This window comes from Falco peregrinus, chromosome 10, assembly GCF_023634155.1.
Source record: "Falco peregrinus isolate bFalPer1 chromosome 10, bFalPer1.pri, whole genome shotgun sequence".
In the NCBI taxonomy this organism is placed as follows: domain Eukaryota; kingdom Metazoa; phylum Chordata; class Aves; order Falconiformes; family Falconidae; genus Falco; species Falco peregrinus.
The window spans coordinates 13,934,321-13,958,650 of record NC_073730.1 but is presented as its reverse complement, the minus strand read 5'-3'; the positions used below and the strand labels follow the sequence as shown (position 1 = coordinate 13,958,650).

Sequence of the window (24,330 nt, the reverse complement as noted above, 5' to 3'; positions counted from 1 at the left end):
GCAAAACACAGACCACGCCACTTACTTTTCATAGACCAGTTCCTCATCGGTACAGAAGTAGTGCGTATTCACGGTGCTTTTGGGTTTATTTCGTAAAGTAGCGAAGTACAACCGATCTGAAAGGCAGATGAGGGCAACAACGTGGGACGCAGCCGGCAGATGGCCGCCCCCCTCCCCGCGGCACCCCGCCGCCCCGGCCCGCCTGCGGGAGAGGCGCCGCGGACCCCCCTTCTCCTGCGAGAGCGACCCACGGCGCCCTCCCGGCCCCCCGGCAGCCCCCCCGGCCCCCCGCGGGAGCGGCTTCCGCGGAGCGAGGGGAGGTTTCTGACCCGCAACGCAGCAAAACATAGCAACAGGTGCCGGCCCCGCTCCTAGCCGGAAAAGAGAGGAGGAAGGAACCGCTGAGGCGCGCCCCGCGGCAGCCGAGGGGCAAAGGGCTGGCGAAAGCCGCAGGGCACAGGCGACCGAAGCGGAGGCGGGCGCGCAGCGGGGCCCGCGGGGCCGGGGAGGAGAGAGGCCGGCGGGTTTCCTTTCTGGGGGCGGCTCCGGCGAGCGGGACCCCTGCGGCCGGGGACGGCTCCCCGGCTCGTTCTCACCTTTCACGAACTCCGAGGCTCCCACCAGCACTTCGGGGGCGGCTGCCGCCGGCTCCATCTTAAACAGGGCGCGGAGCAGCGAGGCGCGGGGCGGCTCCGAACTCATGGCGCTCCCGGGCAGCCCCGACGGGGCCAGGGCGCGCTCGCTGGGCAGCGACCCGTTGCCCGGAGGGGCCGCCCGCCAGGGGCCACGCAGCTGGGAGCGCCGCTGCCGCAGCCCGCATAGGAACGGGAGCGGAGACGGGAACTAGCTCCGGGACACGGCGAGCCGCCGAGCGAGCAGGCGGGCGCCCGCAGGGACTCCAGCTCCACCCCGCCCCCAGCCAGGAGACGCCCTCGGATAAAGAGGCACGGACGGTTACCAAGCGACCAGCGGCGCCCCAGCAACTGCGTTACCGAGCCTTTGTTTCGCCCGGCCCGGGGCCGAGGCGTGCGAGTCACCCGTCCCCCCCACCCCGTCCCTCGCCCCCCCTCCCCGCTCCGGCAGCCCCGCCCTCCGCCGTAGAGCGCCTACCCGCCGGGCGGGCGGCCCGCCAGCGCCCCGGAGCCGCCAGGCAGCGCTTTTGCACCCGGCACAGCCCCGCCCCCCGCCCCAGCCTTGCTCTCACGCCCACCTCCCGCCGGAGCGCGGCCTGCGCCTCCCCGCCCCGCTGCATTTTTTTTTCTCCGCTTCCCCCGCCCGAGGGCGGCCCGTGGCAAAACGCCCCACGGAGAGGGAGGCTGAGGTCCAGCTCGCAGGGCCCGAGGCGGCGGGAAGCAGACCTGAGCCGGGGCCGGTACCTCAGCAGCGCAGGGTGAGGCGAGCGAGCCGCCGCCAGCCCGCCTCGGGGGAGAGGGGGAGCGCTGCCTGACGCCGGCAGGCTGCTCTGGGACTCTTGATTCGCGCGGGGCCCGGCCCGGCGGCGCCTGCAGCGCTATTTCGCCTGATAGACAGACCGACTCACCAATCAAAAGCTGCCTTCCTACGGCTCTAGCCAATGAGCGAGCAGTGCCTGGTGGAGCGAGGGCGGCTGCCGGGCGTACCCCTCTATCGGGTCTCTCAGCCGAGCCCCGGCTGCGGTGCCCCCCGCCCGGCGTTCACCTCCTTTTCTGCCCGCTGGGGTTTCTGTCACCTGTCGGGACTTCCCTCCCTCCTTCCCTCCCTCCGGCGAGGAGGTCGATCTGCCAGGGATTGCTGAGGGGGAGCGACAAGTCGGGGAAGCCGCTTGCGAACGGAAAGGGGCGACACGCGCCCCTATCGCAGGGAGCTCTCCCAGCGCACCGATTCGAGCTGTGGGCTCCTGCTTTTCCTGAGAAATCATCCAGCGATTAAGAACATCATGTGTGCTTCCTAAGGCTGTGGTGAAACTACACAAAATTACTTGCAGCTTGATGCTTTAAAAAAGTGCAAGATTGACTTTCTGGTGGTTCGTTTGCAAAAGCTGAATTAGTTTGTAGTCTGCAATTAACTTACTGCCAAAAAAAAAAAAAAAAAAAGCGTTAGAAGTGTTAGAAATGCCTTTCTTCTGCCACCCTTGCCTTGAGAGAGGATTGGTAAGTGCCAGACAGAGCAGGTCCTTCTCATTTTTACAAGTGAATGAGAAAAAGGTTGCAAAGGAGAGGTACTTTGGGGAGAAAAATAAAGGATGTTATTCTTCCCCCAAACAAAAGAGAAATCACCTTTGAAACGCCTTAAAAAGACCTTGTAATACAAAGCAGTATGCACCCCTGAGGTCTGCATTATTATCACCGTGTTTTCCCAACTTTGTAAGTAATCTACTGTAACAACCAGTTAATACAATTAATTATAGTGTGTCTGTAGCTCAGGCTAAATAAGTGTGAAACACTTCTGACTTCAGTTTGTGACCTAGCGTCATAAACACTGAATAATCTTTCAGGCCTTACAAATATGCTGAAATACTACAGAAAGTACTTGTCTCATAAAACTTTTGTTGTTGCTTATTTTTTTTATTTTGGTTATAATAATCTGTACCTCTGTACTTACATTTTTGGGGTGGGTTTTTTGCTTTTTTTTTTTCTCTCCATAGCTCCAGAACTACTATTCCTAAATATGAGTGTTTGGGCCTGGTCCTGTGAACTTAGAAACCTAATTCTCAGGTAGTAAGTATTATTCCATACAAGATGCTTGTAAAACTGAGGCCATAGCCTTCTGCAACAGCAGATTAAATAAAGGCTGTTTGAGGGTATTTGCTTTTCATGGAAATCAATGTATTTATCTTTTCCTGTACTGTTCTATATGACTTTCACTTGTATTTAACCCTTAATTAAATCAAGTATTTAATTCTTTATTTACAAGCAATTGTCTAAGCGGTAGCATATCCTGTGTAAGAAGTATCAATGTATTTTCTCCAGAACCGAAGTTTTTTAAGACGTCTTTTTTTACTCTTAACTTTCACTACAGTTCAATGCAACACACGTTTCTGAGATTGGGCGGCATTCTGCTTGAGGGGAGTTTGTATGAACATACTCAAATTAGCTTTAACAAAACTATATTGGGTAAAAGAAGTAAAGATGGAGCAGTGTAACAGACTAGCTATCCAGTATCTAGAATCCCTAGATACATAGTTTGTGTTAAAGCCTATTACTTGTTAAGGCATCTAGCAAGGCTGGTGAATCTAGGAGGCAAACACGACTAGAAACTGAAGATCCACTGACAAATGTTGTTTCTGACCACTTGTAAACCTTTTCCAAAATGACAAGTATTGTTTTGGTTTCATACAAGTTATTTGTGGCAATTAGCTACAGCCATTGTAAGCACAGAAAATAAAATCTTTTTCTTCTTCCCTGTAAAAATATGTACAAAATAACCTCCATGTTTTCAGTTCCAGTATTCTCACAGCTTTTAGTACAAGTATCTAATGAATTTCACCTTGTAAAATGCTAGCTTTAACAATGTTTTCAACTCATACAATTTTTTTTAATTATAAATATTTCCAATTACTATTTTTAAAATGTGATGATACAAAATATCAAGGCTACAGTGACATCTTGTGGCATTTTTTAACTAGGTAAAGAAGCAATTTTCTTGTAGTCCTGTTGCATCATTTTACGACTATATCCTGATTTTTTCAACAAGAATTTTTAAAAAACATATCTTTTTAGATACCATTTTAAAAATCCTGTCTTGCATAAATATTAATTTCTACAGAATATTCAGAGGTGGTGATGAATCTGTTTAGAAGCCAAAATATTTCCAAATGACATCTACATAATCTCTTAGAAGAAATCATTGCATATATTTGTTAAAATATACATGCTCAGTAATATATTTCATCCAAGAATCTTATGCACTTATATAACCATCAAGGGATAAAAAGTTGCCAGCCTTTAAAAAATAAAACCCTTTTTGTTCCTAAGCACAATGAATTATGGCTAGAGCTGAAGCCTTATATTTGCATATTTTTTTGTATCTAAGCTTAAGGTTGTGGTTTTGATGGCTTTTTTACCTCATGAGTGGGTCTTACCTAAAATAAGTGACTGTATGTGCCAACAAGTACTTTTTTTAAAAAAAGTGAAATCTTGGTGCTGTTCATGTGTATGCAAACTGTAAGCTTACTTTAGACATCTAACACTGAAAAACTTGGTTAATAATCTGAAAATACATACATCACAAATATGTTTTATATATTTTGACAATGGTACAAATTAAATTCACCAGTATAAGAAAAGTTTGTTCTATTGTTTTTTTCACTGATACAGAAGAACAAAACCCAAACCAACCCCTTCCCCCAACAAAGAACCCAATACTACGATTTGGCTGAGTTGACAATTCATTTCACATTTTAGAAGTAAGGTACACAACATCTGAAGTCTTCACAATTCTTGTTGATACTGCACAGAACAGAAATTACAGACCAGTAAGTAAATGAAATGCAGTAAACTACCACTAAGAAAGTTGCATTTCTGGAAAGATCATAGACCTGTTTGTATATTGCTTACCACTACAGCACAATAATTAAAATCTACTTTTCACTATAACAACAAAACTAAGCAGACTTTACATTGCCATGTTAAGATTTTGCCCTTTAAATCTCACAAAAGTACCAGGAAGACTTCACTGAGCAGAAACTAAAACCTTTAACACTGATAGAACAAGGCAAAAGAATCTTCTGTTCCCCCAAAGAAACACAAAGACACCCAGAATCAGCCCTGCTGTAAAAACTTGTCACATTTGTAAACCACTTTTTGTTCAGCTAACTTATTAGAAAAAATTACAAAATTATACACCATCTGTGCAGATGCTATTTGTGTACTAGGTATTAGCTGTTATTGATTGTCCATAGATAACTATGAACTGATAGTAAGAATCAATTCAAAGCTGATGCAGGTGAAACTATATCTACCTTGGATACCACATTTGATTCCTCTCTGTGATCCAGGAAAATCACTGTCTTTTGTTCTTTCCTCCATACCACAAAAGTTCTGTAACTGCACTGGAAAAGGTTGGTCCTGTCTATGTTAAAACAATGTTTCCAGAACTATAGCACCCCAAAATCTAACAAAAGCTGTTAACAATAGCTCTATTTCTTGCTATGGATGAAGCCAGGGAATTTGAAGACTGGTAATAGTCCAGTCTTGTCAAATACACTGTACCTTAAAATACTTTTTTTTACTCATTCATCGCACATTTTAATTGTTGTCATAGCCACCAAAAATCGAGATGAAAGAAACAACAAAGTAAATACTCATTTGAAAGGGCTGTTAAAAAACCAGTAGACCTGTAATATTATAAAAGGTACGCTCTGTAATACATGTAAAACAACTTGCTCTTATTAGGAATTGTAAATAAAACTTTTTTTAAAAGTGAGGATTTTCTTGGGCCCATTTTTTAACAATGTATTTTTACATTTTACAATTTATGTTACAATTTAACAATGCAAAGTATCAAAATAAAATCAAGTACTGAAGAAAGCGTTAGTAATATCCCATCCATTTCTTCTGGCTGCTTAGGTAAGTTTCATATTTCATGTGCTCATGTTTCTTACATTTCCAACTGCTAGCTTTTACCTTTCAGCTGCTTGCAGCATTTCAGCAACTCTAGGCAAATTAACAGAAAAAAAAGCCACAGGAGAGATCACTTTCCACTGTCTCAGCAGTAGCAGATACTGTACGCAATGGTTTTAGGACTATGTGAGATGAAGGTGAGCTACTCTTTTCTGGCTTGCTTTCATAGCAGCTTCAGGAACATCTCAGAATACAGAATAGCTTATATACAAACTTCAAAGGGGTTTTGTACAGGAGTCGAGAAGCCTGGCCAACAGTTTACTGTAGCCCTTCTCCAGTTTCACCAGGAACTTGGTGAGAGGAGGGAGAAGGCAAGGAAGCATCTCAACGTAACTATCATAACTAGACCTCATTTGACTAGACACACAGATTTTAAAAAAAAATCAAAACATAAGCACTGAAGGGTAGGAGGGCACTTCTGCTGCCACGTTTCTGAAAAACTGGCCTAATTAACTGTAATAGCTTTTCAGGTTTTAAGGAAAGAGGATTATTTTATCACAGTTAAACGTCAGTATATATCGTTTAAGTTTTCTCAAAACTTACCTCAGAGAATTAGTAAGAAAGGGGGAAAAAATACATAAAAAGCCATACAGGAAAAATTCAGAGGCTACAAATAAGACCAAGATGCAGTAATTACACCTTCTCTCCTTCAACTCAGTATAGTTTACCGAGTATTATTAAACATCTAACCCCTTAAATTCATTGGCTTACATTTTATTTTTGTGATTGGCATAATTAGGAAAACCAAACTGAGAAATCATGATATTAGAATATTTTAAAGGCATGCCATCGTAAATATTAACCAGTTTATTTACACAGTAAGATCTCTGTAACAAATGCTCTGCTCGGTGCCACATTCCAGAATAGCCACTGTTAGTGTCTTTTTCTAAATTTCTTACATCAACAGGCTTCACAAACACTCCCGAAGGCTTTCCAGTATGCTTGGCTACCAGAAAATTCATGGCAATATCATCACAATTTTGAGTTTCATCTATTAAGGCATAAACAGCTTCTGGCTGTCTTTGAAAATCTTCTAAATATCCACTATGGAAAAATGCTGCACCAATAAGAACCATAGAATACTGATCTCCATTTCCAAATCCAGGGTTCTGCAATTCGAAGCTGCCATAGCTGTATACACCCGAAGGAGTAGAAATGTGCTTTCTAGGAACAAATCCCACTATATGCTCTGGAAATTGCTGAAAGAAAAAAAAATATTAAAAAAATCAAAATGAAGCCGACACTCTGAAACGTATGTTAAGTATTTTCATAAGAGAGATTTACTCTTTTTTTAAATAAGAGGAGTACAAGATTATTGCCAGGGAAGAATGAAATTATTGGCATATGGTCCTATGATCTGCCTAAATGTTGCAATTAAATACAGTTTACGAAACTGACACAATATGCCTCATTCCACATCACGTAGTGCCAAGAAACATCTATCCACAATTTGCAGCTGTATATTTGGCATGCAAAATAACTTTACAGATAATTTCTCTCAGGGAGAAAAAACCCACCCACTTTTTTTGTGCAACCTACTATTGTTTTAAATAAATTCAGCAGTCAGCAACTTCAGTGTTCAAAGATTTGAAAGTTATAGATTACAGGTATAGTTACCATTGAAGAATGTTTTTGCAATTTCTACTATTCAATGTTTCAATCCTTGTAAAATCTAATCTTATAGCTAGAAAAATCAATGGTAAAACATTATGATACAGTATTACTCTAATTAAAACCATTATTCTCAATTGTAACTCACAAATACTGCCTGCCAAGGTGCAAAACATTACCTGCCAAACAGAAAAGGCAAAAGCAAGGTCGTGAGCACTGACCAGCGTATCATCATCCATCATTAAAACAGCTGAAAGGAAGAAAAAAAAAAACCCCAACTAAAAAACTTTTAACTTATCAAAAGATTAAATACATGAGCACATTATGCAGCACCATATTTGACAAATTAGCTGTGAAACTTCTATAACCATTAAACTGGGTTGTAGAACTGAATTGTAACTCCTTGAAAGTAGATGGAGAAAACATACTTAGGTTTCAAAGCTTTGTGGTAACTGACAGCAAATCTAAATTTTAGATTATTTGCCAGGCTGTAACAAAACTCAGCAACCTTTGATCATCTGTAGCACAGCTGAAGAGATATGTGTTGGAAAACTTGGGAGTGTTTGGCAAAGCAACTTAACATTCTACTAATCTTGTGTAAAAATATAACTAGAAGAGTTAGATACTATTCTTTAGCGTATGAGATTTATAAGGGATTCTTAGTATAAAATGTTATCCACCTCCTAACTACTTGCAAGTTCTAAGTAAGCAAGCTTAATAAATTGCACAGGCAACATTCAATATGATTAACTACAGAAGCAAGAATCTTTGCCTTAAATTTCAGGCAAAAGACTTATCGGCAAGTGGAAAAGGAAAGATGTTCTTAGATCAGAACTCCAAATGCATTAAAGCTTTTTAAGTTTACAGTCAGCATAAATCCTATTACAGTAAATAAAACACCTGCGAAGTTGATGTTTCCAGTGTCTTCCTGGAAGTCATGGGTTTTGAGTAGCAAGGCATGTTAGGAAGGGGGCAGCAAGTAGAATTACCTTTACTAATCATGAGTAAGGTCAGGTCTGTAATGCAACATATGGGGTTTTTTTCCACTTGAAACAAACAGGATTTATTGTTGTACTTCTCCTGGAAAGACCTTAGGAAGAATATTTAGATGAATAGCCAAAAGACTGGGGAAAATACTCTTAAATTAAAAGGATGCATAATTTGTGATAGAAAGCCAGACAGCTAGGGAGGGAAGTTTCTCTGAAGAGTAGAACACGCTTAAGAACTTAGTTTTAAAAAAGAATGGATTAAATCAAATCTTACCAGATGACTTAAATCCAGATTAACACAGAGACTCAGCAGATACATGCACTATGAATTTCAGTTTATACTGTAAAGGGAAGAGGGGCTGAGCTACCTACGTCTGCCTGACAAAGGAAATGGAGAACACAGCTGCAACAGCCCACAAAATGCATTTGACCTCCCTCTCTTTTTCCTTACTTTTCCTTGACAGCCTGCTGGTGGCAGCGCTGGTGTGCATCTGAGATCGTAACATAAGTCTCTTCTCCAATACCCACATTCTATTAAGTGGCCCAACAGATCCATGGATTTATTACATTGTATAGCTCAAACCATCTCTCTTTTAGCATTCAGATTTTAAGTGTGAAAATAGTATTAGTAGTAGTGATATGAACTGCTGATTACCTTTTGTTTCCAGCTCAGGGAAATTCTGGAGTCTGTTCCTCATGCGATTGACAGTTTGAACTTTAAAGACAACAGGGACAGGATGAGGCCCCAGGGAATTCCACATTTCCTCTGGTATCTTCTCACCGATGTTGTTCCACACAACAATTACTTTATGTAGGTGGGGGATGGCTTGATAATGATTTAAAAGCTTTAGCAGTAAGTCAGTTCTATTATATGTTTGCATAATAAGAGTAAATGAATCCAAGGCAGACTGACTCTGGGTTTTTGGTTCCCTTCTCAAATTGGGCATTTTGTCATCTTTGATGTTGGGAAGCAAAGCTGTTAAAGCACCTGCCACAAGAAGCAAGACAATGATCACCACAGAAGTGAAGCGTAGTAGGCGGACTCCCATAACTCTTCCTGGAAGCTTACAGAAGTGAAAATACCTTTAAAACAAGTAACAGGAAAGGAAAACTCATTAATCCCATGTATCTCCCTTGAACAAAACTCCCACAATATTAAGTAGGCTTTTGTTTTAAGTAAATAAATAAGGAGGATTTTAGAACATGAGCCAATTACTTTCAACTAACAAGACAGGTACTTCTGGTACTCTGTTTCTGTTTACTTGCTTTTCACGTTTTTTTGTTAATTTTGAATTTCACTGTTTTGTGAAAATGAACCTAGGGTAATTCTTCAGATTGTTCATCATCTCTTATTTTCTCAGTACTGCATTTCTGATTGAACATTTACATACCTCACCAAACCCATTCAGCTGAAATTAGAAAGTAAATTTGCACAGAGATTCAGTGTTTTCAGCACTGCAGCAACTCTGTCTTAGCTGGGAATCAAAAGGGAGAGAAGGTGCCTCCTCAAGAGGCCTGGCAGAAAGAAGGAAGTAAAATGCTCTTTCTTTTCCCATTCCTGTGCACAGAAGGAACAATCTTTATCACTGATTTGCTGGACATTTTGTCAACAGTTTGTATTTCTGCTCAATAATACTTATTAATGCAGAAAATACGATTCTGTTCATACCAACTGAGGCTAACAGGTAGAGCAAAAGAAACATACCAAATGGAGTAATGCAGGAATGCAACAACAGCAGCTGGTCTGCTAAACCTTGACCTCAGCAGGAACTGGAGATGTCAGATGCTAGGTGCAATGTATCAGCTAACTGGGGGTGCAGCCTCAGTGTAAGGCAGGGCTTTCTGGATCCTCCTGGTTTTGGAACAAAACAGCAGCTCTTAAAAAGCAGCTCCTACAAAGGAAGCCCCAATATTCATGCCTCTTAGATAGCAGTCCCAGTTCTCCAGACACACATTGTAAACTCAGCAGGATCCAGCAGCCACTGCATTCCATAGTTTGTCCCTCAAATGCGTCATCTGCATCTGTTCTTCCTCCTTTACTGGCAAGATTGGTATGAATTGAATCTATACATATTACTCAGCATTACTCCATCAGTAATTTCTAGGCCTCAGCAGGAAATTCTGATCAAAATAAATTATCCAGGACAGCCCCATCAATTACAATTTTTGAGAGAGTATCAGTGTCTTTTTTCACAGAAGTTTTGATCATTTTTTTTCCAATGTGCACAATACCGTGCTCAAAAACATGAACATAAATTATTTTAGTTTAAAAAAACTCTCCACTTACCTCATTGTTGCCAAGCGAGATTGTTTTTCCCCCCTTGTTTTTATAGGACAGTTGTGTGTCAACTTTGAATCTGTTGGAAATTAAAGCAGCTCTGTGACTGAAGATGAACAGTTACCCCACATGCTACGCAGCATTCTTTTACAAGAAAATGTTCCTCTCAATTACTGATGTACGTATGCATTCATGGCAATTATCCGATCCCTCTTCCTATTGCTCAGTTGAATAATTATCTCTGCCTTTCAATGAACACTTCAGAAAGAAGTTATTACACCAATTGGATAGAAAGAAAAGCATGGCACATTTTTCTGCTTGTAAAATTGTTGCTTTTGTGCCAATGCATGTCTATGTGATCCATCCTTAGGGTCAACTACAGAGATACAAGCAGGTCTCCAGAACCTCATAGTCTGTTCCTTTGTTCACCAGGCACCAATAAAATACACATTTGGTTACCACAGTCAGGCAAGTAGTCCCAATAAATAATTTCCTTTTCTGGCTCATCCCCTTCATGCTCTCCTTCCACTAAGCTCACCAGTTGTGTTAGAAGTTTAAGACACAGAATTTTGTTCTCCCATCTGGTTTAGCAGAAGGGAAAGCAAATATGAGCGTAAGCACAAGATGTCCTGCACAAGATGAAGGACAGCAGCTTAAGAAACCTGTGTCTGTTACGGACTCTAGGTTGCTGGAAGGATTTTTGTTCTTTTAAAACTAGTTGAACAAGGAAAGGGAGTTCTTATTTTTCATTTAGGAATGGTACTATGAAAGCTTAGAGAACAAGAATTTGTTGATCTCGTTGAATAATTGAAAGTTCCTAAGAGTGGTTTGTTTAGGTTATAAAAACTTGGTTCTTAAAAGTACAGACTTGCCATTTTGTGTGTATGCCAACCTGAATATGTCCACACATACAGTCTTCCCAAATCTGCATCCCAATTTTACCACTGCCTTATTTTGTGAGGCTAGAGAGGTCAGCAAAACTATTTCCAGAAGCTAATCGCTTGGTTTGGTTGCTTCATTTTATAGGTGTAAGCAATCGTGCCTAACTTCTAAAAATAATTAGCAGTGGCTACTCAGCATTTCTGAGGTCCACCGTATCTTGGTCATATGAGCTTTTAAAAAGTTGAACCTTAGATTCTCTTTCCTCAATTGCAACCTGGTCACAACAATACTTACCAACACTATTGTAACGATTAATTGGCTAAAATTTAAAAGCCTACTTAGGATGAAAATAGAAATGTTCTGTGTGGTAATGACACTTCCCGGCTTGCCATGCATTCTTGTGTTTACTCAGTTGCATACGGTAGACTGTAATGATGCACAAGGATGGTATTATTAGATATTCCCTAATTAAAATAACTGTCTAAATAAAGTCTTTACAATTCGCATCGTGGCACTTTCCAGTAAGAAAGCGATGATCGGTTTTGCAAATTAAGTTGAGACTGCAACGCAGAGCGGGCCTCTTCAAAAATGTACAGTATCCCCTGTAGAGAACACCTCCTCAAAACGGAGCTAACAGAAATAAGACCCCTGCGTCAAAACCGGGTTTCTTAACCCTCACTCCGAGAAAACACTTGAACAGGACCCGCTCTCTCCGTGGGCAGCCCCCCGCAACAGCATTACAGACAGTTACCGGCAGCACAAGCGGGCGGCTCGCCCCGGCGGGCAAAGCGCGCCGCCCCCGCAACCGCACGGCCCGGCCGCCCCCTCACGCACGGTTCCGCTCACGTCCAGGCGGGCGCCGGTGCTGCCGCTTGCTTCCCCAGCGGTGAGCGCTGCCGGCGGCGCGGCACGGCAGTGCAAGGCAGGGCAGGGCAGGGCAGGGGAGGTGCCGGCCCGGCACCCCGCGGCTCGGCCCGCCCGCGCAGGCCGCTGCGGTGACTCAGGGGCGGCGCGGGCGACACCACCGCAACGCTACGGCGGCGCCGCCGTACCCCGCTTCCTGTGGGGCGGCCCTCCGCTTCCTCCCGGCAGGCCCCGGTTTGTAGTTCGGGGCCCCGCCGCGGGCAGGGAGCTCGCCCCCACCCGCCCGCCCGGCTCACACAGCTGCCCGCAGCGCGACGTTACGCCGCAGCCTGGGGCCGACCGCGGGGGGCCGGGCCGCCGCCCCAGCTCCGTGCCCGGGGCTGCCGCGGCAGCCGCTGCGGGAGTATCGGGCATCGCGGGCGGACGGCGGGCGAGCGCCGGCACGGGACGGCGGGGGATTCGCGTGCTGGGGCTGGGCTCGGCGTTTTCGCCGGCAGCGCGCGCTGTGCCCCGCGCCCCGGCAGCCCCGGCCCCTCCCGCTGCGCGCCCCCGCCGCCTGCTCGTGCCGCCGCGGCGCGCAGGCGCGTGGAGGGAGGCCGGAAGTGTGACGGGCGCGTGGGCCGGCGGCGGGGGGAGCCTTCCCGCCCCGCGCCGCCCCGACTGCCTGCCCCGCCGGCCGGGCACGCCGCGGCCCCGGCAAGATGTTGCCCCTCTCCATCAAGGACGACGAGTACAAGCCGCCCAAGTTCAACCTGCTCAGGAAGGTGTCGGGCTGGTTCAGGTGAGCGGGACGGGACGGGCACCGCGGGGCCCGCGGCCGGGGCCCGCGGAGGGGCTGGGGTAGGCCGAGCCCGGGGCCGCCCGGGGAGCGGTCTGCCCTTCGCCGCTGCCCCCGCTGTGCCGGCGGCGGGTGACCCGCTGTGTGCTCCGTGCGCAGGTCCATCCTGGCGGACAAGACCTCCCGCAACCTCTTCTTCTTCCTCTGCCTCAACCTGTCGTTCGCCTTTGTGGAGCTGCTCTACGGCATCTGGAGTAACAGGTACCGGCGCGGGGCGGCCGGCGGGGCGGGCGCGACGCCCGGCGCGCAGGAAGCGGCGCCTCCGCCGAGGCCAGTGCCACGTCTCCCTCTCGGCGGGGCCGTGCGGCGGGGCCGGGCCTGGGCCGCCGTCCGGAGCGGCCGGCCCGCAGGGCGCTGGGGGCTGCTGGGGGGCTCCCCCCGGCCGGGAGCGTTGTCGGGGGCAGCCACCGGCCTCGCCGTTTGGAGCCGGTGTGCGGGCGGCCGCGCTGCTGGGCTCCTCGCTGAGGAGGGAGCCCGGCCTCGGCACCAGGTACGGAGCCCGGCGGCGGTAGCCCTTTCGTGCCTGCCGCTCGCCACGGAGATCCGTTGTCGGGGAATGTGGCTTCTTTTGGAAGTTGGTAGCTGGGTGGCAAAAACCAGCACTGCACCAAACGTCTCTGCCTGAGACACGGGAATTAACGCATCCTGCTGTAGCTAAGTGGCACTTCATATAGCACATACATTCACAGAGCTGATAACAGCAGGAGGAACTGGACTAAATTTCTACTGAAAAATCTGTAGTAACATGTAAGCAGAAATGCAAACCAGCTTCGGTGCTGATGTATGGTGTACAGGTAGAGAACAAACAGTAGTGGTACTGTCTCCATTGTGCTTCATTCTTGGTATTTTTATGTTGGTTTATGGTGGCACTTCAGTCTCTCTGTCAATAGTGAAATCCAAAGGGGACTGGCATGGAAATGTCACTTAGGCCCAACAGTGTGTGCTTCCACATGGAACTTAAGTAGTCCTTATCAAACACTGTAGCATGGATTACTGGGACTCTTAATCAAGTATCTTGAGTGAACACAGCAGTGCAGATTTGGAAACAGTTGCGTCCTAATATTTGTCAAGTTTTTCTGAGTGTCTCAAACTGTACTATGAAATCCTTAACCTTGATTACAGTAATTGCTACTGTAGCACCAGTGAGAACACACATCTATCTATCTCGGGCACAGACTGTCTTGGCAATGTGCAGACCATCTTGGATGTGCTTGGTTTTGACTTTGTTGATTTACTTCGCAATTCTGTGAGGGTTATTTTATGTGTAGTCTGTCTGTTCCAGTATGGATATTTTTTTAATAGCGCAGAAGATACAAATATTTTTCTCAATAGTTCAGGTTTAAAGAGCTTTATGTTCATTTGAGTTTGTTCTGATGTTATTCTTTATAAGCTTTTTTTTTTTTTTTGGCTAGTGTGATGTCATGGTTTAACTCCAGCTGGTAACTAAGTACCATGCAGCTGCTCACTCACTCCCCCCCTACCCAGAGGAATGGGGAGGAGAATTGCAAAGGAATGTAAAATTCAAGGGTCCAGATAAGAATGATTTAATAATTGAAATAAATAAACCAATAATAAAAGTTATATTATTATTGGAAAGGAGGGGGAAGGGGAGAGGAAGGGAGAAAAGGAAACAAGTGATGCGCAATACAGTTCCGCACCACCTGCTGACCCCATGCCCAGCCAGTCCCCAGGCAGTGATCCGCGGGCCCCAGCCACCCACACCCCTCAGTTTATATGCGGAGTGTGACATTCCATGGCATGAGGTACCCTTCAGGTAGTTCAGGACAGCTGACCTGGCTGTGTCCCCTCCTCATTTCTTATGCCACTCCAGCCTTCTCGCTGGCAGGGCCTGAGAAACTAGAGAGTCCTTGACTTAGTATAAACACTACCCAGCGACAACTAAGAATATCAGTGTGTTATCAACATTGTTCTCACACCAAGTCCAAACACAGCACTGCACCAGCTACTAAGAAGAAAATTAAACTCTGTCCCAGCCAAAACTAGGACAGTATCCAGCCTTTATTCCATACCATTTCAGTCACGCTACGTTTTCCAATACATTGCCATCTTTCCTGTCTTTTAACATAAACACACAGATATAATTCCCTTAGTCTGTGGACCATCTCTCTAAAGTCTGTTGAGTTCATTTACTCCATGGCATTGGGCTCCACCTTTTATAACAGTCTTTCAAGGCAGGGAAGATGGTATTAGGTATTGGGTTGTTGCATCTTGAAGCCAGTTCTGCTTCTGTTACGGCTGTGCTGATCTGGGTTCACCAAAGTCATTCATGGTGTGGCAATCTGAAAGGAGTCAGGTTTGGATCTTCAAATCCAAAGTGGTAGAGATGGGCACCACAAGGTGCCCAGTGTATTAATAGGCATACAGAAGTGATATTATACAATATTATGTAACAATTAACATCACACAATTCAATTCATTGGCTTTTTTCACCCAAAATCAAATCCCCTTGAGGCATACATGGAAATTCCCCATCCTCCCACATTACCCACCAAGTGCTTCCAGATCTTTGAGCAAAAGTAGTCCCATGAATGGGTTTGCCTTTGTCTGAGGCAGAAATGACCCAGACTGTTTTACCAAGCCTATTTTTAAGGTGCATTACCAGAACTTTATCCCCTTCTACAGTATGTAAAAGCTTTGACTGGGCAGGGCTAGGCTGGCAGATCCTCTGGTGTTGACTAACCAGGTGGCCTTTGCTAAATGTGTATCCCAATGTGTGAAAGTTCTGCCGCCCATTGCTTTCAGTATAGTCTTTTAATAGTCCCATTACATTGTTCAGTTTTCTCAGAAGCTGGTGCATGATAGGGGGATATGATATACCCACTTAATGCCATGCTCTTTGCCCCAATTGTCTATGAGGTTGTTTTAGAAATTAGTTCCATTGTCTGATTCAGTTCTTTCTGGGGTGCCATGTTGCCGTAAGACTTGTCTTTCAAGGCCCAGGATAGCATTTTGGGCAGTGGCATGGGGCACAGGATATGTTTCCTGTTTCCATCCATTGTAAACATGTGGCGCTTGCCTTGGCTGATGCATGAGAGTGTAATCTGCCAAGCTTCCCCTTTAGCCATCATCCTCCGTACCAAAGAGGCTTTGACTGCTTGGTTTGCTTAGTTGCAGTGCATGTTTCACATTCGTGAATCACCTGTGCAGTAGTGTCCACAATTAAGTCCACCCCTTGATCCTGGGCCTGTCTATATGTTGCATCTCTTCCTTGATGGCCTGAAGTGTCATGGGCCCACTGAACTATAAATAATTCACTTTTATGTTGCCAATCCAAATCTACCTGAGCCACTTCAATCTTGGCTGCTTGATCTACCTGCTGGTTGTTTAGATGTTCTTCAGTGGCTCGACTCTTGGGTGTGTGAGCATTCTACATGATGCACTTTTACAGCCAGGTCCTCTACCCGGGCAGCGATATCTTGCCATAATGTAGCAGTCCAGATGGGTTTACCTCTGCGCTGCCGATTACTCTGCTTCCGTTGCTGCAGCCAGCCCCACAAAGCATTTGCCACCTTCTATAAGTCAGTATAGAGGTAAAGTATCGGCCATCTTTCTTGTGCAGCAATGTCTAAAGCCAGGAGGATAGCTCGCACCTCTGCAAACTGACTCGATTCACCTTTTCCTTCAGCAGTTTCTGTGACTTGTTGTAGAGGACTCCATACAGCTGCCTTCTACCTCCATGTACAGTATGGCAGGACCCATCAGTAAATGAGGCACATTGCTTCTCATGTTTCAGTAGTTCATTATACAGTGGGGCTTCTTCAGCATGTGTCACCTCTTTCTCTGGGAACATTCCAAATTCTTTACCTTCTGGCCAGGCAATAATCACTTCCAAGATTCCTGGATGACTGGGATTTCCTGTTCAAGCTTGCTGTGTAATCAGCACGACCCGCTTACTCCATGTAGCATCGGTTGCGTGATGTGTAGAGGAAACCCTCCCTTTAAACATCCAGCCCAGCACTGGCAACCGGGGCACCAGAAGGAGCTGTGCTTCAGTACCAATCACTTCCAAAGCAGCTCGAACCCCTTCGTAAGCTGCCAGTATCTCTTTTTCAGTTGGTGTGTAGCGGGCCTCTGATCCTCTATATCCCCAACTCCAAAAGCCCAAGGGTCAACCTGGAGTCTCTGCTGGTGCTCTCTCCCAGAGGCTCCAGGTAGGGCCGTTCTCCCTGGCTGTGGTGTAGAGCTCATTCTTTACATTTTGCCCAGTCTGAACTGGCCAAAGGCCTACTACCGCTTGAACTATCTCCCGTTTAATTTGTTCAAAGGGCTGTCATTGCTCAGGGCCCCATTTAAAGTCATTCTTCTTTTGAGTCTGGTGATAAAGAGGGCTTACAATCGTAATGTAGTTTGGAATATATATTCTCTAAAAACCCACAACCCCTAAGAAAGCCTGAGTTTGTTTCTTATTAGTTGGTGGAGACATAGCTGTTATCTTGTTTGTCGCATACATTTGGATCTCATGACGTCTGTCTTGCCATTTTATTCCCAAAACTGGATCTCCTGCGTGGGTCCCTTGACTTTACTTTGTTTTATGGCAAAACCAGCTTTCAGAAGGATTTGGATTATTTTCTCCCCTTTCTCAAAAACTTCTGCTGCAATAGCCTCATATGATGATGTCATCAATGTATTGCTGATGTTCTGGAGCTTCACCCTGCTCCAGTGCAGCCTGGATCAGTCCACGGCCGGTGGTAGGGCTGTGTTTCCACCCCTGGAGCAGTCAATTCCAGGTGTATTGAATGCCTGTCCAAGTGAAAGCAAACTGTGGCCTGCACTCTGCAGCCAAAGGGATCGAGAAAAATGTGTTTTGCGGTATCAGTGGTGGCATATCAATTGGCTGCCTTTGATTTTGGTTCATATTGAAGTTCTAGCATGTCTGGTACAGCAGCACTCAATGGTGGCGTGACTTCATTCAGGCCACAATAGTCCACTGTTAGTCTTCACTTTCCATTAGACTTTCACACTGGCCATATGGGGCTATTAAAGGGTGAACAGGTCCTGCTGATCACTCCTTGGCTCTCTAGTTGGCAAATCAACTTGTGGATGGGAATCAGGGAGTCTTGGTTGGTGCGGTATTGCCGCTGGTGCACCACTGTAGTAGCAATCGGTGCCTGTTGCTCTTTGACATTCAGTGACCCCACTACAGAAGGGTCTTCTGAAAGGCCAGGCAAAGTAGACAGTTGCTTCATTTCTTCTGTTTCCAAGGCAGCTATACCAAAAGCCCACCAATACCCTTTTGGATCCTTGAAATATCCTCTCCTGAGGCAGGCTGTGCCAACGATACGTGCAGCCTCTGGGCCAGTCACAATGGATGTTTTTGCCACTCATTCCCAGTCAAGCTTATTTCAGCCTGCGATACAGTTAGCTGTCAAGATCCACCTGTCACTCCAGAAAATACTAATCTGTCCTGCACAGGGTACCCTCTGGTGTGTCTTTCCTATATTCTCCCTCCCAAACAGAAGGGTGCCCACAGTTTATAGTTGATATACAGGTCCATACAGGTGGGGAATAGGATATGTCCTCATCAAGTCACTGGACCAGTCTCTCCACAGCTGAGATGATGGAGGTAGAGATGCTATCTTCACAGTCCTGGAGATGGTGAACCACTTCATCCACTGTTGGTGGTGGGTCATCTCTCCAGCCATTATTGCCGATGGGTTGGCATATGACGATGGTGTGCTCTGTACAAATTTCCACAGCATGGGTTGTGTGCCTAGGACTTTGTTGATATCTGTGGGTGACTGTGGATTGTCCTGGTCATAAAAAAATCATCTCTTTCATGGCTAATTCCCTCAGGTACTGGATACCTTTCTCTTTTGCAGTCCACTTGCCTGGGCAACTTTTTATATCCTACTTGAAGGGGATACCTTTCTTTAACACTTGACAGGAGTTGCCTTCAGAGCTGAGGACTTGGGTTCCTTTTCCAATTGCCTTGTTAATGCCCCCTTCTTTAGAAAGTAATCCCAGTTGCTTGGCTTCCCTACCCTCTAATTCTCACTTTTAGCCCCACTATCCCAGCATCGAAGCAGCTAGGTGACGTGTTCATCTGATTGATGGGCATAATCTTGTTGCTCATCCCACAGTTCTTTCAGGGATAGTGATCGAGAGGTTACCTCTTGTTCTGCAGCTTCATCTTGTTCCTGTGATGGCCATGCTTCATTCTCCTTTACTAAACCAGATGCTCTCTGTTAACAATTTTTCTTCTGTGTAAGGGCAACTTTGTCTTTAACTTCAGTGTGAAAATGTGGCTGTTCTCTAGAGTTTGTTACTACAAGTAATTGCCTGGGTTTTGGGTTTTTTTCCAGTTTCTTAGAACTGAGTTGTGCATGTAATTGTTCTTAGACAACCAAATTATTTGGAAAATGGAACTTTTTGGACAACTGTAATAATAAATGCTCTCAGTACTTCTGTATTAAATGTCTTTTCAAATATGAAGCAATTTTTGTGTTTTGATGCACGTACTTCTTTGCAGACTTAAGAACCTGTTTATGATTATTAATTTAGTAAAGCTTGGCACTGTTGTGTGTGGTGTTAAATCCAGTTTACATACAGCCTACAAACTGAGTGCTACTGACTGGATAACTTGTGAACTAAGTTCAATTGCTTTGAACTTTGTAGGGTAGAACAGCGTGCAAAACTTTTCCTGTGTTTGTCAATCAAGATTGTAGTTGCGCATTGGTCGTTGAAATAAACCATGTAAGAAGCTGTCTTTGAGCTTCTGCTTCCTTCAGCTTCTACATCAAAGGGGAGTGTGTGCATTCTAGTCAGTGTCTTGCACTAGGACTAGTAAGTTTTACAAGCAGTGGCTCATCATTGTTTTAATATCACTCTTACATTTTTGAGCTGGAATTGGCTTGGATCCATTCAGCTGAAAGTGCAGATGGAGCAAGTATTTGCCTGCTTTTGTTTCTGTGTGGACATATTTCAGTCAAACTGGAAGAGTAACGGTGATCACCAGCAAAAGGAGTGAATGATTGTTATCTTTACACATAGCAAAATGAAAAAGCAGCCATCCGTAGCAACTTAGCACTCTTATCCACATTTTTATTTTTTAAAATTGTTGATAGAGCTCTGTGCTCTTGAGAGTACTATTGTTGCTTCCTTTGATTTAGTGTAGCTTCACCACAGTGTGTTAACCTTGGATATGTGTGATCGCAGTAGAGATCAGGATGCTGGAAACCTTGCTTTTAGCTGTGAAATTGGGTAATTACTTATACCTCTCTCTGTTACTATAACATCTGTCTGTTACAGTTAGAAGAACAAGATGCATCTTAGATAAGTTCTATACCTGTTTATGATTCAGGCTAAAACACTGGCTGAAGGTCTGTGATTGGAAATCTAGAGACTGAGCAGCAGTAAATTAAAAAGAACGTAGGTGTGCTGCTTTGGCAATGCAGTCAGGGACTGGCTTCTCTGCTCAGGTAAAATGTAAACACAGATGTTAGCATAAAAGATGGCTTTTGGGAAAGGTACACAGTAGTCAAAAGTACTTAATGAATATATTGCTTGCTGTCCTGCTTTTATTTCAGGCAAAAGATGATATGATCTTAGAATTCCCTCTGTACTAAACCTCACATTTTTTCAGCCTGCCCTACTCATAGAGTTGCTGCAGCATGAATGAATATCAAAGACAAATTATCATCTGATGATGCGTTGTGAAGTAAGATGCTTGAGAGGAAAACTGCTATGCTGAAGTAGACTTTAGAGTCTTAAAAAGTCAAAAAAGAGTGTTAGACATAGTGAACTAAAATTCTAAATGGAAGGCTGCAGTTTTCACAGGCCTAGAAGATTTTGTCACAGGCATGTTTGTCAAAATTTTATGAAACTTTGATTGGTGGGGTTTTTTTACTGCAGACATTAAAGAATTTTTGACCAGTTTTCCCTGTGTGTGAAAACTCTTCCAAAGTATTAAGTTTTAAAATGGATTTGATAACACTGCTTTTTTAAATGCTTAGAGCAATCACTATGGTGGTATTGGTAGTCTTCAGCAGAACAGTTTTAGTATTATTGTACTAGTTAACCTATATATACAGTGTATGATAGACACTCAGAAACAGTATCTTTGAACCCAGTTTTCTTTTTTTAGCTATTAACTCTTTTACAAACTTAGGTGGGGTCATTGTTTAAATGCAGCTTGTGGGTATACACTTCTCTAGATGATTTTTCTCATATGGTCAAACTGTAAATTGAATTATGACAACACATACCTGCCACTAGAATTATGTTGGTGAGAGATGCGGCTGTGGGTATATCTGCTCCAGGGACTTAGGTTTGTGTCAGGGGAAACCACCCTCCACTACCACCAAAATCATATGCTAGCAGGACTTTTTGCCAAGCACTCTTCCAAAGTGCCTTCCCTAAGCTGACAAAAGGAATTTTGTCATCATATTTGTATTGGTGATGTAGTATGGGTTTCTCCTCTATGCTAGCAAAATCATGCCTGAAGCTTAGACACACAGTATATTCTGCTAGTGTGTAAAAGAGTAAATGCTGATTTTTTTCATACTGAATATGTAGCGTATGGACCATAACTTTTTTTTTCTGTGTGTTCTTTTCCAGTTTAGGTCTAATATCAGATTCTTTTCATATGTTTTTTGACTGTACTGCTCTACTGGCTGGATTAGCAGCATCAGTTATTTCAAAATGGAGGTCAAATGATGCTTTCTCGTATGGGTAAGAAACTTCAGGCTTTTACCTTATTGTATTATAGGAAGTTATTCGCTTCTAAGATCTCTGTGATCATACTAGTAGAAACAAGTTACACAGCAGAAAGTTGTCTTGTGTTGTCATGTGTTAATGGCACCAGTGAAGTAAGAGCATCATGGGTTCATCCTCACAGTGCAGTGTGTCACAGGGAATCTTGGACTGCTGGTACCCCATGCCGCCTTTGGAACAGAAAGTTATAACTGAAAGGATCTAAGTCTCAGTGATGCTGCACCTGAGATGATAAACCATGCTTCTCAGAACCAGCAGGATGCAACAGCTGTGCCTACCATTAGTACAGATCCCCAAGGCTGAGGTATGACATCCCATACCGCCCTTCTTGGATATAGCTGCTGCTGCTGGTTCTGCTTCAAGGGCACTTGGTTCCACTGCATGTTGCAGTTGTGCCCTATAAAATAACAGTAGTGATACAATATTATTAATTGGTGATACTGATTAATTAACAGCAAATGAGCTTTAACATGAGTTACTGCATTCCCTATAGCATTACTGACCTGAATGTCAGCATTTAGCTGTCTTGCCTGAGCATGGATCGTGTAGTTTGAAACTTAAGGCACTGTTTAATTAAGGTGGAAACTCCAGTGTGCCTAGAAATCAATTTGGGAAGAATTGATTGTACCATGAACTAATTGCAGTGAAAGCAGTTTTGTGTTAATTACTGCTCTGCACTTAAACAGCTGGTGTTCCATTTATTAGAGAACAGCCTGAATTTATTAAGTCTGATGTGTAAGTCTGATATTTGCCACGTTGGAATTACATGTTACTCAAACCTGGCTGTTTTTTATTGGGAAAATTTAGTGTCAGAAATAATTAATTCCTACTTAAAACTTGTATTAAAAATCCCCCTACTAGAGAGGGAGCAGATTAATGTATGGCTGTTTGATATTAAACAGAACTTTACATCAGCAGACTTCAGTTATGTCTTACATGCTTATCTTACTTCGTGTCTTCCAAGTACGTGTTTATACCATAACTTCCAATAGAGATGATCTTAAATGGGAAGATTTTGACATATTGAAAGTTTTTGTTCATCTAGATCAGGTAATGGCTGATATGCATCAGGTAATTATATACAAAATACAGCACGGTACATTTCATACACTTACCTGTAGTTTAGGTACTGCATCTGCCATTTACCAAACCCCTGTGTCATACAAATGTTTGAGAACTAGAAAATTGTACTCCAGTCTCTAAATTCTGCTTTTCATTTTCAGCATTAAAGTAGAGGTGGTAATACCTGCTATTGCTTTTTTGTTTTTTGCAGGTATGTTCGAGCAGAAGTACTTGCTGGTTTTGTAAATGGTTTATTCCTCATCTTTACAGCGTTCTTCATTTTTTCTGAAGGTGTTGAGGTATGTTATGAAATCAATTGCACTATCATTCTTCACATTTCTATTTGTAGGGCATATTTAATGGTGATAAAATTAGGGAAATGTAATTGAAAAAGCTATTATGTTTGTAATTGATTAAAAATCTGTGTATTGAACAAAGAATAAAACCTTCTGAAGTTGTTTTGTGACACAGAAACACACTTTTTTCAGTTTATTTGTACTAGCTTCTTAAATAGTGTATTTTGATTGTGCATAAATATTCTGTGAGATTTACACTGGCCTTTTTTCAGCCAGTTAAGTATGTTATAGGAAGATCTTTACTTCTCATTGTTGAGGGACAAATGACACCAAGAAAGAAAGGCCAAAACTAGTCATTCAGAGGAGAGAAGTTAGTCATAAGTCACATTCTGTGAAGAAGTTGGACTAACTCAATAAAGAAAGAGCATTATCTTCCAAATCTTGAAGTCTGATATAAATGGCAAGTAGTAGTAGCTTTAATATTTACAAGGGCACCTTTCTTTCATTTTTTTACGAAATGGTTCAGAGATAATTTCAGTATTAAAATTTAGACATCTAAGGTGTCTGCACTGAAGTGAGGATTAAGAGTAAAATTGATAATTGATTCTGATCAGCTTGCATTAATGCTTTTTCTTTTTCGTGGGAGATACACTATACATTTGTTAAGGCTTCTGGTTCAGAATACATTCTAGTGTTGTTTTTTTAAATTAATAGAGAACTGGAAAGAGCTTTGAAGAACATATCCTCTATGTAGATAAGCCTGTAAATACTTCAAAAGCAGTACAAACTGGGCTAAAATGGCCTCAAAGCTTGGGAAAACTTAACTCCAAATCTAGAAACAGCAATAAGACTTAGTAGAAAAATTAAAAACTACTACAGGAAGGGTTAAGGGTAATGTTGAAACAGCATTCTTTTCCTGCTGATCTTAGTTCTCATGCTAAGTATTCCCTTTGCTTGTGATGATGACTCCTTTTCTCTCTGTCACTTCAAAATTTTACATCTGCTGAAAGTTTCATTGGCTTGCTATTGCCTGTACCTTTCATCCCGGTGGACAGACAGTGAATGTTTCTCTGCCCTGTCAACAGTAATTTACACTCTTTAACACTTAGCTTCAGATGCAAATTGTGTTAGGCTTATAATGTCTCCTTGAAGAAAAACTTCCCACGAAAAGGAGGGT

At 43.8% G+C, this 24,330-nt stretch overlaps 3 protein-coding genes across 13 annotated transcripts in view; 1 reads left to right on the top strand and 2 right to left on the bottom strand.

Annotated features, from left to right (window-relative positions):
• Positions 1-2,795, bottom strand: part of CDC14A (cell division cycle 14A) — a 67,088-nt gene extending 64,293 nt beyond the window's left edge. For 3 of the 4 annotated variants that reach the window (XM_055814876.1, XM_055814878.1, XM_055814877.1), the window contains exons 1-2: positions 597-1,058; positions 26-116 (exon numbers count right to left, since the gene is read on the bottom strand). In XM_055814876.1, the coding sequence (XP_055670851.1) occupies positions 26-116; positions 597-702 (197 nt within the window). In that variant the 5' untranslated portion in view covers positions 703-1,058. Of the gene's footprint in view, positions 1-25; positions 117-596; positions 1,059-1,376 lie in introns of those variants that run through there. The other variant, XM_013299026.3, reaches the window with a different exon arrangement.
• Positions 2,796-4,195: 1,400 nt separating this feature from the next.
• EXTL2 (exostosin like glycosyltransferase 2) lies at positions 4,196-12,500 on the bottom strand. 8 transcript variants are annotated; one of them, XM_055814884.1, is made up of 6 exons: positions 12,112-12,498; positions 10,488-10,557; positions 9,906-10,052; positions 8,856-9,283; positions 7,391-7,461; positions 4,196-6,799 (listed from the first exon to the last, which is right to left on the bottom strand). In XM_055814884.1, exons 4-6 carry the CDS (start codon positions 9,247-9,249, stop codon positions 6,308-6,310), a joined length of 957 nt encoding a protein of 318 aa, XP_055670859.1. In that variant the 5' UTR covers positions 9,250-9,283; positions 9,906-10,052; positions 10,488-10,557; positions 12,112-12,498; the 3' UTR covers positions 4,196-6,307. The 8 variants fall into 8 exon arrangements, 7 of the variants coding, with proteins under 7 accessions (XP_055670859.1, XP_055670858.1, XP_013154486.1 ...); XM_055814883.1 differs by having other exon boundaries at positions 10,488-12,498; XM_013299032.3 differs by lacking the exon at positions 9,906-10,052 and having other exon boundaries at positions 12,112-12,497.
• Positions 12,501-12,792: 292 nt separating this feature from the next.
• The window catches only part of SLC30A7 (solute carrier family 30 member 7), a 33,909-nt gene continuing 22,371 nt past the window's right edge, over positions 12,793-24,330 (top strand). Inside the window, exons 1-4 of the mRNA XM_055814879.1 lie at positions 12,793-13,005; positions 13,162-13,263; positions 21,640-21,753; positions 23,069-23,156. Coding sequence (XP_055670854.1) covers positions 12,926-13,005; positions 13,162-13,263; positions 21,640-21,753; positions 23,069-23,156 — 384 coding nt within the window. The 5' untranslated portion in view covers positions 12,793-12,925. The remainder of the gene's footprint in view (positions 13,006-13,161; positions 13,264-21,639; positions 21,754-23,068; positions 23,157-24,330) is intronic.

Bases quoted from the DNA above. Each gene is read 5' to 3' on its own strand.
- EXTL2 (XM_055814882.1), bottom strand. The intron at 7,462-8,855 runs GTAATCAGCAGT...TCTTCCTTTCAG, and splicing joins CCCTGAGCTGGAAACAAAAG to CTGTTTTAATGATGGATGAT. The intron at 6,800-7,390 runs GTAATGTTTTGC...TTTTTCTTTCAG, and splicing joins TTGCCTTTTCTGTTTGGCAG to CAATTTCCAGAGCATATAGT.